Source organism: Podarcis liolepis (assembly GCF_965112155.1).
Source record: "Podarcis liolepis genome assembly, chromosome: Z".
NCBI lineage: Eukaryota > Metazoa > Chordata > Lepidosauria > Squamata > Lacertidae > Podarcis > Podarcis liolepis.
Window position 1 is genome coordinate 9,649,112 of NC_139570.1, and position 14,107 is coordinate 9,663,218.

Genomic DNA, 14,107 nt, shown 5'->3' on the forward strand with positions numbered 1-14,107 from the left:
CACCTTGACGTGCATGTCGTAACCCGGGTCACCTCAGTCGTGCGAATGCGCGCCCAGCCAGGCCTCCCCCGCCGCGCTTCCCATTGCTGGGATTTGCCCGGCTTTCAAACTCAAGGGAGGGAGGGAGGCTGCTCAAGACGCGAGTCGGAGGGGCGGCCTTCCGGCGGCTACGAGGGAGGATTTCGCCCCGCCGCCTCCATGACCATCCCTCCACCTTTTGCACGCGCCTCCTTCCCGCACGCTTATGCACCCGTTCTTACGTGCAAAAGGCGGCGGCAACTGCAGCTCCTCCTCCTCTAGAGACGAGGTGGGCGCTTGCTGCTGCTGCTGCCACTCGCTGGAAGCTCGCGATGGCTCTCCGTCAGCGAAGGCTTAATGGTTCCTCCCCTCCTCCTCCCCCCCCCCGCTTCCAGGACGAATGGTACAGCCGGAGAAAGAGCGACACTCGAACTCCCGTGAGGAGGAGGAGCCTCCGACTCCCCTTAACACCTTCCGCGCCAGCTGCGGCTCTCCCTCTCTTACAACAGCCCTTCACATTTCAAGCGGTATCTCCTACCACTTTAAAGAGCGGCGACTTACCCCCCCCCAAGGAATCCTGGGAACTGTATTTTGTTAAGGGTGCTGAGAACCGTTAGACTCCCACGGCACACCAGGCAACATCTCGCGGCACACTAGTGTGCCGCGGAACACCGGTTGGGAAACACTGCATTAATCTGAATTGTATGCTCTCTGCTCTTTCAGAATCAGTTTTCTGAGGCCACTGCCTCATTTTGCCCTACGGCAGAGCCAGCTTTGAACAAACTGTTGTTCAAAGCAGCTCTGACATGCGAAGGAGATGTTGCTTGCTTGACATGTGCTATTTCTTGGGTTGATGTTTACATTCAGAAACCAATCTGAAAGCCACCCAGACCTAAGGTGCAAAGCACACGCCTTTAACCTCAAAAGAAAGACATTCACATTATGGCTAACGTCATTTCCGATGACCTCCTCTATAAGTATTATTATTAGTATATATTTATTCATACCCCACCTTTTCCCCTGGCAGGGACACAAGGCATCTTACAGATAAAGTAAGACAGCTAAAAAAAGACAAAAAAACTCCAAATCATAAAAAGCAATTAAACATATCTATCTATCTATCTATCTATCTATCTATCTATCTATCTATCATCTATCAATCAATCTATCTAATCTAATCTATCTAATCTATCATCTATCTATCATCTATCATCTATCTATCACATGACAACATAAACTGGCAACATTAACTCAGCCATGTGGAAAGCCCTTGCAGACGATCACAGTGCCTAAAGACAGACATTTAAGTTATGTATCCACAGCAGGGGCCAGAGGAGGAATGACCACTGGGAGGAGCACAGAGAGAAGACGCACCAAGGTGCTTCTGCAGAAGCACAACCAGACACCTTCATCTGCCCCAGCTGCAACAAAACATGTCTCACCCATATTGGTTTCAAAAACTACAGCAGGTGCTGTAACTCTCCAAATGTTTGACTTTACCCCCAAAGGTACATTCTTCCATTGTGTGTTGAACCAAAGGTGAACTGTTCTGGAAGCTCTGCAACCGCCATCTTGGTAGTCAAGATAACCCCACAATTAATTGGTAGCTGTTTTTATGGTAGCATATGTGTTTATATGTGCTTGCTTTGATACAAGCTAATTGGCCTGCTTTGAAGTTATCCTTATTTGGGGGCTTGAGGTGTTGGGCTCTGAGCCCAGAACAGGGAACAATGTGCAAGATTTGGGTATTTGCCACATGCCCTCATCTGGTCAGGTGCTGATTTGTTTTCTAAAGAACTTATAAATGTTGCTTGGGTGTGGACAAGCTATCTCCTTACTACAGTGTCCTTCTGTAAACCTGGCAGGGTAATTTCCTGTAAGTCTACACCTTTTTGTAGGTACTACTTTTTTGAGAGCCTTTTTTGGTATACCTGCTCCCAACCACTCCCATGAACCTTCCTTTGGGCCTGCAGTTCAGAACACATTGTCTCCTGAGACAGACAGGTGCCAACTCAGAATATACTGTTAATATACTCAGAATATACTGTTAAAAAATATAATCACCACAAAAACAGCATAGCACCAGCATAGCACTCATTAAAAGCACATACCCTTCAACATTTTTCCACTGAAAATAGGGGCGTCCCATTCCATAATGATAATTTTACTATTTCTACACCACACATCTGACTGGGTTGCCCCAGCCATTCTGGGCAGCTTCCAACATACAGTACATAAAAACATAATAAACAATTTTTAAAAAAACAAAACTTCTCTATAGAGGATTGTCTTCAGACAGCTCAGAGATGAGATAACTCTTTACCCTTCAATATTTCTCCAATGAAAATAGGGATGTCTTAAGGAAAAGTGGGACATTTTAGGATCAAATCAGAAACCGGGACGATTTCTCTAAATCAGGGAAGTCCCTGGAAAATAGGGACACTTGGAGGGTCTTAAAACAGTCAGTTCTTAAAACCACGTTGGAACAAGAAGGTCTTAACCTGACAGCAGGACAACAATGAGGGAGCCAATCTAGCTTCTCTAGGGAGGGAGTTCCAAAGTCTGAGAGCAGCCACCGAGAAGGCCCTCTCCACAGTGTGGCTGTGGGTGGCGGAACTGAGAGGAGGGCCTCCCCTGAAGGTATTAGAACCTGGGCAGGTGCATATGAGGGAATACAGTACAGTGGTACCTCGGAATGCAAACGTGTGTGTTGCTTTTCGTCGCTTGATGTCATTTTGAGCGTCTGCGCATGCGCGAGCGGCGAAACCTGGAAGTAACGCGCTCCGTTACTTCTGGGTTGCCGCAGAGCGCAACTCGAACGCGCTCAACATGAAGCATATTCAACCCGAGGTAGGACTGTACAGTCTTTCAGACAGCTTGGACTTTCAGACACTTTTGACTTAAGTCATAATGGGCTTTATAGGTCATAAATGGCACTTTGAATTGTGGTCAGAAACAGACAGGTAGCCAGCCAGTACAGCTGTTGTAAAAAGAGCTGCATGCTCCCAAAGCTGAAGTTTCCGAGCACTTTTCAAAGGCATTACAAAGCATTATAAATCTTTCCCCAATTTTTTGAAATGCAAAAGCTGTGCTTCGCATCCACCATAAACTCACTAGGTGGGCTGGATTTAGATTTGGAAGAAGGCTACCCAACAACCACCTGGAGCACAGGGCTCAGAGGGGTACCTGTCACAGGCTATCAGCTCAGCTTTCTGCAAAATAGTACAAAGCAGCTGGTCTTCCCTTGAAAACCTGGCACCCATTCACTGAGAAGCCATTGCTGTGTTAACGTTCTTGTAAAAAAAAAAAAAAAGGTGTGAAAATCTACCACAGATTCAACGAACAATGTAGCTGATGCTACTTAGGTTCTTGCACATTTATATGGAAGGGATAACCTGTGCATGCAAATTGTGCATCAGTGTTGTGAAATGGACTACAGTAGCAGCATTAAAATGCCCCCCCCCCACAAAAAAGACACCCATATTAAGCTATTTGGAGGCAGACCATAGTTCCATCTTGCTTGGTATTGTTTACACCAGGAGTCAGCAATCTTGGGTCTCCAGATACTGCCAGACATCAACCTCTAACACCCCCATCCTTCATTGCCAGAGTGGTCAAGGGTGGTGGGATGTGTGGCCCAACAACATCTGATGACCCAAGATTGAGGAAGGATGTTCTACAACATGTGATGGCTGCTTTTCCATTCCTACATGGAGTTGCTGGAAACTGAACCTGGGGTCGTTCACACAGAAAGCGTGTACTGAACAACTGAGCTATTGTGCCACCGTTATCTCAAAGGCAACCTCCAACTACACTTTAGGGCTACTAATCTTGGGTATCTTACAGAGCTGCTCTTATTGCCATAATGCATATAATAAAAAGCAGGCACCTTAAATCTTTTCAGGCCCCAGACCCATTTAGGGTCCAAATATACCTTTGAAGACCCATCTCTTAATCTTCTACCATACATTTGGATGGTGGGAGTGCTCCTGTTGCAACCCACCTTGCAATCAGGCTACGATCCACTGGTGGGTCCCAGCCATCAGTTGAATAACAGCCTTGAAATCCACTGTGTGAATTTATGATTAGTTTGCAGTACTTATCTGGCATTATGAATGGAGGAACACAAAGGAATAAGAGCCGAATGAACTAGAGTGTCTGGCAGCTGCCTTCGTTATATCCGTTTCCCCTCAAAAAGAAGAATGCAACCGAGACTTTGATCTTGTCGAAAAAGCGCCCTGCCCAGTTAATTCTGTCAGATAACAGGAAGTGTGGGCGCTGGGGAGATACTTGCAAAAACCACACTGACTCTCATATCCAATGCAGCGGACTGAAAGTTCCCAGGCCCCTCCCAAAAGCTCGACACTGAAGCAGCTCTTCCTGACAGATGGGCAAATCGTCCCAGGGTGATCACCACAGCATCCTGCTGCCTGAGCAGTTTACAATGAAGTGGCTCAAGATCAAAGCTTAAAAATGAAGGGGGACCCAGAGCCACTAAGCTGCCAGAGTCCTTCAAACAGAGCAAACTACACTTCACAGCCACTTTAAAAGCCGAGGGTGCAAAAAAAGGAAAGGAAAGAAAAAGCCTTTTCAATGGCAGCAGCTCCGTGACAAAGCCTTGTACCCAGGAGATCCCAGGTGTTGATCTGGGTCCTGCTAGGCCTGCAATGTGGACCACACTCAGCAGTTATGGTATGTTTTGTGCGCACAGAAGAAGAGCCATGATGGCTTGAAACGGATGACACTGTGCAATGTCTGTCTCCCCTGTACAAGCTGATCAGTTTGCATTTCTGCTGCTTTTGATAATGGCTCACAGAGACCTTGGCATTATGATTAGAAAAGCAGCCGCGTCGCCTAATCAAGGGTGAGAGTATAACTTGTTTTGGCAAACCAATGCAAAAGGTCCTTGAGCAGGGAACCACTGATGACGCAGGGGGTCCCAAATGGTCAGATTTCTCCCTTCCAGGTCAATCATGGTGATTCATAATCCATGTTTTATTCCCCCCCTTTTTTTTTGAAAAAGACTTCAGTACAAAACCTTTGACAGCTACCACCAGTCAGAGAAGCCAACACTGGGTCAACCGTCTAGCTGGTAGTAGGGAGCCCAATGTATCCACTCAGATTTGTAGTCCTGCCACACCAATTTGCAAGCTGGGTGGCAGAAAATAAAAACTGCCCCCCACCTCTTTCTTTTTTTAAACAACTGGTGGGGTGGGGAATTGAAAGACATATTTGCATCAACAACTTGTGGGTTGCTGGCCTGTCTACAGTGGCCTAGATTTCACAGAGCAAACGGCTGGTATATGCAGGGGGCAGTGATGTTATGAAAACGCAGCAGGGGCTGCAGTGAACCAACAGGAAATCTTCTATTTGCTATCTCTGGAAACAGATAATCACCCAGAAATAAGTAGGGAGAGGCTCCATTGCTTCATTATTATAGACCAGAAAAATATACACAACTAAGCATCATCCATTGCCATGCCCCAATTGCACAAGCATGATTGAAAATGGGACCAGCTGCCTATATAACCATCCTCAGTTGCCTTTGGAAAAGGGATGTGTGGTGCAAAGAACTGTATTTATACAAGCAGATCATTTTCTCCCATAAAGAAGCCATAATTTTAACACTCAGGGACGGGTCCCTTATAACGCCCCTCTTGTAACTTGTAGCCAACTCCTAAGAACTCTCAGTTCTCCAGGCAGTTAAAATGTAGAAAAAATGGCTATGCTAGAGTTATAAGCATGCATATAAATGCATATATTTGTGAAAATGGCAAACAGAGATGCATTATATTAGGAAAAGATTGCTTTGCAGAAATGTATAAAAATGAATATATTAGGATAAACTTAAACTAAAATCTTAGGAATTTTCATGAAAACTTAAAAACAAGCCAGCAAGTCAGCAAACAAACAAACAAACAAACCAACCAACCAACCAACCAACCAACCAACCAACCAACCCATAAGCTGTTAAACTAAATTTAAGGCTGGAAAACCAAGGCTGGAGGAACCAAGAGAAACTGAAGTTGCCAGATGTTGCCACCCCTAACCAACCTTCTGTTCCATTTCTTCTTCAAACTAGAGTGTGTCAGAAAGCTAGAAACTGCTTCTTTTCTATAGAAGCCCCTCACCACTTCCAACAAAGCCTGGTGATCTCTCTGCTCACCTCCGTCACATTCATAACCTTGATTGCTGCAAGCTGCCCAGTCTTCACATGGCGACCCTGGGAAGGCGATAAGAACACAATACAGGCAAATAAGCACACAATGCTGGAATAATTATGCAGATTAATGAGCTGTGTAAGCCACTGAATCAAAGCACCAATTCGTCAGCAGACACAATTTTAAAACTGCTCAGCTGAGCGAAAATCATTTGTTACAGCACCTGACAGTGGACACAAAAACTTCTAGGATGATAGTCCATGACGTGGCTAGCAGAAGCAGAAAGTGAGGATGTGAAACCCTCACCCTACATCTGCCTACGTCCTGTCCTTTGGGTGATACTGAAAGAGAATTAGACAGATTTCTGGAGGTAAAGGCTGTCAAAGGGGACCAGCCATGATGCCTATGATCTGCCTCCATAATCAGTTATGCTTCTGAATGACAGCTGCTGGAAACCACTGGAGGGCAGAGCTGTTGTTGCAATCAGGTCTTGCTTGCATGAGCTGGGTTCAAGGTTCTTGTATTGATTTATAAAGCCCTGACAACTTGGGTCCAGGATACCGCAGGGATTGCCTGAAACCTTATATATCACTGAGTTCATTTGCAGGAGTGTCATTGGTCACCCCCCAAGTTGGCAAGGCTCATTTGACAACATTGAGAAATCAAGCTTTTAGTGTCATTGGCCCAGCCCTGTGGAACTCCCTGCCAATAGAGATTCAGTGGGCACCTTCTGTGCCAACTTTTAAAAGCCTGCTGAAAACGTTTCTATTCCTCCAGGACTATGCAGCTTGTTAAGAATGCACCCCCCACAATGGATCTACAGTGGTACCTCAGGTTACAGACGCTTCAGGTTACATACACTTCAGGTTACAGACTCTGCTAACCCAGAAATAGTACCTCGGGTTAAGAACTTTGCTTCAGGATGAGAACAGAAATCGCAGGGAGGTGGCGCAGCGGCAGTGGGAGGCCCCATTAGCTAAAGTGGTGCTTTAGGTTAAGAACAGTTTCAGGTTAAGAATGGACCTCTAGAACGAATTAAGTTCTTAACCCGAGGTACCACTGTACTGATGTTTGTTTTTAATTTCCTTTTATCTAGTTTTTAACCTTTTATGATTTCATTGTCTGGTTTCACGCTTTTATATTGTTGTAAACAGCTGTGATATATTTTTCATGATAGAGCAGTATATGAATATATTTATAAATGAATAAAAACACAGCCTTCCCCGCCCACCCCACCCCATTGCTCCCATAATAATGGTCTCTTTGCCTTCAAAGCAGGATTTCTGGAACCACCTCTAAGTCAGAGTAGCAGACAATGCTCTGATTGGCAGATTGTTCAGATAGGAGTCTGAAAAACCAGTATACTCCAAATTCCAAGAACTCAGGAAACTGTCTGATACCAGGTCAATCTACTTTGTCCATCTAGCGCAGTGTTGTCTGTTCTGACAGGCAGCAGCTGTCCAGGGCAGTAGAGTCTGTGGCTGCAGTAGAGTTGGGAGCTGCAGTACAGTAGTATCTTTACAACCCTGGGTCCCCAGCAATGGCAAAGATGGAATATCAGGTCCACGTAAATACTGCATCCCACATGCAGACAGACCACACAGAACAAGCTTCCATTGAGAGTGAGACTGAATGTTTCCTAGAATTCCAACACCCAAAAAGTGCTCAGCACCCTGACACCACCGCCAAAGCTTCTGCCTGATTTTGGGTGCTAACGCCCTTCCACCAGCAACCCTCCATGCCCCATTCCTCATTGTAATGCTTTGGAGAGGCTTCCTGGGGGGTGCAGAGAGAAAGAGATGGGAAACATTATTTCTATGAATCTCCTCACACGCACATACTTACCAGTGTGGCTCTCTGTAGCAGAGCCACTCCTACCATTGGGCTAAGTGAGGTGACTGCCTCGGGCAGCAGATGCTGGGGGGTGGGGTGCATGGCAGTAGACCCCTTGCTGTTTTTATTTTATTTTTTAAAGTAATATTTATTAAAGTTTCATAAACAATAAAAAGCTTCAAAATTGCTGTTTTTAAGTTCCCATGACCTGTCCTGGCCACCCTAAACTAGACTTCTACTTCAGGTGCAGGGAAGATGCTAACACTTCACTAGTGCTGTGTAATGGACACATCAACACCATAATAATAATAATAAGAATAAGAATAATAATTTATTATTTGTACCCTGCCCATCTGGCTGGGTTTCCCCAGCCACTCTGGGCGGCTTCCATAGAAACCAAAAAACACTAAAATATCATACATTAAATCTTCCCTGAACAGGGCTGCCTTAAGATGTCTTCTGAATGTCAGGTAGTTGTTTATCATTTTGACATCTGATGGGAGGGCGTTCCACAGGGAGGGCGCCACTACTGAAAAGGCCCTCTGCCTGGTTCCCTGTAACTTGGCTTCTCGCAATGAGGGAACCACCAGAAGGCCCTCGGTGCTGGACCTCAGCGTCCGGGCAGAACGATGGGGGTGGAGACGCTCCTTCAGGTATACTGGGCCGAAGCCGTTTAGGGCTTTAAAGGTCAACATAGATTTAAAGCACTAAGGTACCATTTTGAAAGTCATGGGAACTGCCACTTCTAAGGGTGATTAGTTAAATACCTCTCAGAACTGCAATTCACAGCACCCCTAGCAAGCTACAGTCGCCATGGGTTGTTGGTTTTTTGTGGGGTGTGGGGTGGAGGGCCATGACTTTTAAAGTGGTATAACAGTGATTTCAATGTGAGGTGTGCATGTGACCTGAGATTCCACTGCCATCCTGTATGTATGACTTCTGTATCTAGAATGGAAAATGGACAGCACCATACGTTTGCCCCAAGCAGCAAACTGCAGTTTTGCAGAGTTGGCTGCTGTCTGAGACAGAGGAGATCTGCGCTAATTTTGTACCCAGCCAATGCCACTCACCTCCACATTGCTTCCTACCACAGCTCCTGCTCCTTTGTGGAAAGCCATTGTTTGCAAATGTTTCCAGGCATTGAAAACTTCACAGTATAGTACGAAGCCCTTCCAGACAGGCTGGCACCCTTCATTTAAAACCCAAACTTTCCCTGGCTATTTTCCCTGGAACTTTAAATGGTTAATATTCTTTTTCTTTGAAAACACACACACACACACACACACACACACACACCCACCCACCCACCCACCCACCAGGCTTCCATTGCAATAAATGGCCCATTTCTCAAGTATCACACCATTTTAAACCCAGAGCAAATGATTCACATCGCCCATTGTGACAGCTGGGCTGGGGGTGAAAATCCATCACTCCGTGGCAGTTAATTAGCAAGGATCTTTCACCATAAAGTACCCAGATGAGTCCTTGATGGGTTTATGCAGTTCTGATGAAGGACTGTCCCTTTTGTTTTAATCACCTCCTAAGAGAGTCTGGGAATGAGGGAGAGAGAGAAAGAGATATGCTGGTATTATATACTCCCAATGGCAGGCTCCTATTGTTTGCCTGTTCTTTGCTTTCTTGATTCAGCATAATCAAATCAGAACAGAGAGATTGTGTTTATACCATCACTTCACAGATGCAAAGAACAGGTAAAGTTTGTAATTATAACAGGTGGTTTCAGTTAGGGCAGTGTTTCCCAACCTTTTTTGGGCAAAGGCACACTTGTTTGAAGAAAAAAATCTCGCGGCACACCACCATTACAGCCCCGTGACGTCAGCGCGCAGCGTCACGCCGGGAGGGACGCACAAAAGTGAAAGTTTTCAATTTTTTCCCCTCCCCCTTGCCGGGGAACCTCCAAGCTTTGGGGGTGGGGGGGGGGGAGGAGGCAGCGCAGCAAAGCGAGGGACTGAGGGACGGTGGCAGCTGAGGCGGTGGCGGCTGTTGTGGTGGTGGCGGTGATAGCGGGCGGAGGAGGGGGCGGCGGCGGGGCCGAGGTGGCCGGCGGCGGCGGGGGAGGCGGCGGCGGGTGGAGCAGGAGGGCGGCCGAGGCCGGTGAGGGAGTAGGGTTGCCCGGGGCTTGAGGAGCCGTCGCCGGGAGTTGCTGCTGCTGTTGTTGCTGCTGCTGCCCGGACATGCCAGCCTCCTCCTCGTCCGCTGTCTCGCGCTCCTCCCTTTTGCATGCGCTGCCCCGCCGCCGCCCCATTGGCTGGGTCCTGTCAGCTGATCTTCCTGTGTGTGTGTGTGAGGGGAGAATGGAGAGAGAAACCTCGGCACCACCACCGCGGAGCCGTCCCCGGCTCGACGCGGATCCTCGCCGCCGCCGCCTCTCACCGCCCCACTCGCCCGCCTCCCTCCCACGGCACACCAGCCAACCTCTCACGGCACACTAGTGTGCTGCGGAACACCGGTTGGGAAACACTGAGTTAGGGAAAGGGCTTTAGCTCAGTGATGTTCTGCCAGGGTTCAATCCCTGGCAGATCCAGGTAGGACTGGAGAAAACTCCCCATCTGGCATCCTGGAGAGCTGCTGCTAGCCAGTGTGGACAATAGTGTTCAAAATTCTCATTGTTTGGGTGCATTTTGCGACAGGGAATTTCATTAGCAGTTTCTGAGCTCTGGGAACAGTACCGCACCTAAGATTTCAGATTAAAACTGCAGAGTGGAAGGAAAGAAGGAGCTATTTCTGCCTCCCTGTTTCCAGCTATTCTCTGAAGACTGGAGAAGAGACCCTCTTATGAATATTAGGTGGGTGGGCAGGAGAAGGAATAGACCATGTGAAAAATGAACATAATATTTCAGCTGCAGTTCATTCATTTTCAGCTTTGTATTCTTGTTATAAAAAAGCGTGCTTAGACATTCCATTGTTGTGCCCATAACCTAGGTTTAAGGTGCCATTTAGCTTCTAGCTTTCATATCTCAGTTTCTAACACTAACAATACCGAGACAGATGGACCAGTGGTGTGACAATTATAAGGCTGCTTCCCATATTCATAATCTTAAAGGACCCCTGGATGGTTAAGTCCAGTCAAAGGTGATCATAGGGTGCGGTGCTCATCTCGCTTCAGGTTTAGAGAGTGGGCATTTGTCCACAGACAGCTTTCTGGGTCATGTGGCCAGCAGGACTAAATCACTCTGGCGCAACAGAACACTGTGACGGAAACCAGAGCGCATGGAAACGCTGTTTACCTTCCCACCACAGCAGTACCTATTTATCTTGCATTGGCATGCTTTCGAACTGCTAGGTTGGCAGGAGCTGGGACAGAACAATGGGAGTTCACCCTGTCATGGGGATTCAAACCGCCAACTTTCCAATCAGCAAGCCCAAGAGGCTCAGTGGTCTAGACCACAGTGCCGTCCTTCATAATCTTACTATGCTATTACTATAGAACTGAGTGATCCATAATAGACATTGTAAATCACGAACTGTGGAGAGACTGAAAATGTCAGTCTCAAAACTGTAAGAAGCCAAAGTCTGACACAGTTGTATCCCAAAGAGATAATCTGGTTTAAATTTAGCAAATGAGCACAGCAAAGCTCAAGCTGCTACAAACTGTTTCAAAGCAGATTCTGGCCTGCTTCTCAACAATTAACATGAGTCACCCATCCTGCAAGTCAACTAGGGCTGCTTTTCTCACATTGCCATCGTGTCAGAAGCACGTCAGTATTCAGAACTTTACAGGTTTGTGAAGACTGAGTGCATTTAGGCAAGGCAGGAGCAGATGCAGCATGGAACAAATTGTGGAGGGGTGTAAAAAAAATGACTTGGTCAGGAGTACACAGTAGGGTAAGCAACCAAACCCGAAGAAGAGGGAACCTACCACCAAGCTTGGCTAAGTATTAAGAATGCCATGGCATTTTAATAGGACACAGGAAGGAATTCTCCCCAACTATGATTTTGGTTTCCCCACACATACTGTATGAGACAGTACATATGACCACAACTGAAGATGGAAAGAGTTGACAGAAGAGACTTATACCATGAAATTAGAGGAATTGCTTTTGGTGATGCTGTATCCGCCTCCCCCAACAATAGGCAGAGGAACCACGAAACTTGTTTTGCATTAGGTGTTGCAGTTTGCATCTTTGTAATGACATTGTATAAAGAGGGACTACCAGGTGGCCTAGTGTCATAAAATATTCCCCTGAATGCTAAATTCTCTCCTTCTCTCTCTCTCCCCCCTCTCTCACACACATTTTAACATTCAGGGATTACAACACATTTCACTCTAACATATTAAAATAGCCAGCATTTCCCAAATAAGCATTTCCCAAATAAGAATCCCAAGGCAGCAACAAACACTGGCTTATGAGGGCTTTCCTCTTGCCTCTTGTGCTTGCCTGAGAATGTTTAACCTTAAAGAAAGGGGTGCTGGATGCTCTAGGGGCAGGAAGACCACATTCCGTTAAGGGCAACTTTCCAGGGGCCACATGCCAGTAGTGGGTGGGGCCAGAGGCAAAAGTGGGTGGAGCAATCAATGCAAATTTTACCAGGTTACACCAGGCTGCTTTCTTCACACTCCACCCCCTTCTCCTTGGGATGGCTGCATTTGCCCCCTGGTCTGCCTTGCCCTATGGAAAGAGGATAAAAAGGTAAAGGGACCCCTGACCATTAGGTCCAGTCATGACCAACTCTGGGGTTGCGGCGCTCATCTCGCTTTATTGGCCGAGGGAGCCAGCGGACAGCTTCCGGGTCATGTGGCCAGCATGACTAATCCACTTCTGGCGAACCAGAGCAGCGCACGGAAACGCTGTTTACCTTCCCGCCAGAGCGGTACCTATTTATCTACTTGTACTTTGACGTGCTTTCAAACTGCTAGGTTGGCAGGAGCAGGGACCGAGCAACAGGAGCTCACTCCGTCGTGGGGATTCGAACCGCCGACCTTCTGATCGGCAAGTCCTAGGCTCTGTGGTTTAACCCCCAGCGCCACCCGCATCCCATGGAAAGAGGATAGTCCCAGCTAAAAGGGCAGCCTGGCCATGAATCTACGTGCCTAGCAGTGTGTTCTGGCACAGAGGAGAGACCTGTGGGGAAGGTGGCAATCCCTGTGCTGCTCTTTCTGTGTGTGAGATGCATAACTTGTATTGACCTTCGGTGAAGTTTAAGCAGCTTAACAGCATCTAGGGCTGCAACATCTGGGCCCCAAAGCATTTCCTTCCATTGTAGAAGTGGAAATGCAGAATGTGTCCTTTGCAAGGTTTCTTGAAAAGAGAGGGGGGGGGGACCACAAGCAGAAGGAAGTATGAAGAGGAAGGAGTGGAATGAATAGAAGATTCAAAACATCACCAGCACCAAAATGCGCATAATGACACTTTACATGGGGTGGCAGTGGGGGACAGCCTCTATCATGTGCTTGCTGCCACATCAACTATACATCTGTCAATATATTTGATTTAGCATTTCAGTTTTAAAAGGCTGTTTTTTTAAAGGCTGAAGAGAGGCTGTTAAATAGCCACACCCACTAAAATCAGTGGTGTTTTAATTCTGATAATGATTAAATAGGGACAGCCCATGACATTTCGCTGTCTCCGATGGAAAACCCATCTATAAACTGAATGTGGAGCATAACCCAGTTGGACGTTCTCCCAAACAAGCTTTTTTGAAACGGTCCTGGCACAAAGGTTGTAATTCCACTGCCCTGCTAAAGCTCAGCAGCAGCAGCAGGGCTTATCCACACCATAAATTTAAAGCCCTTTCAAAGCACTTGGCTTTCTCAAGGGAATCCTGGGAGCTGTAGTTGGCTATGAATTGTAACTCTCTCCATTATGCAGTAATAGACCCAAACAGGTAAACTACACTTACTGGGATTCTTTGGGGGAGACCATGTACTTCAAAAGTGTGTTCAATGTGCCAAGGGGCTTCTGGTGGTTCCCTCACTGCGAGAAGCCAAGTCACAGGGAACCAGGCAGAGGGCCTTCTCGGTAGTGGCGCCCGCCTTGTGGAACGCCCTCCCACCAGATGTCAAAGAGAAAAACAACTACCAGACTTTTAGAAGACATCTGAAGGCAACCCTGTTTAGGGAAGCTTTTAATGTTTAA

General features: G+C 46.9%; 1 protein-coding gene across 1 annotated transcript in view; it reads right to left on the minus strand.

Annotated features, from left to right (window-relative positions):
- NRK (Nik related kinase) overlaps positions 1-14,107 on the minus strand; it is a 128,070-nt gene that overhangs the window by 95,300 nt on the left and 18,663 nt on the right. Inside the window, exon 3 of the mRNA XM_083486259.1 lies at positions 6,185-6,241. Within this exon, the coding sequence (XP_083342385.1) occupies positions 6,185-6,241 (57 nt within the window). The remainder of the gene's footprint in view (positions 1-6,184; positions 6,242-14,107) is intronic.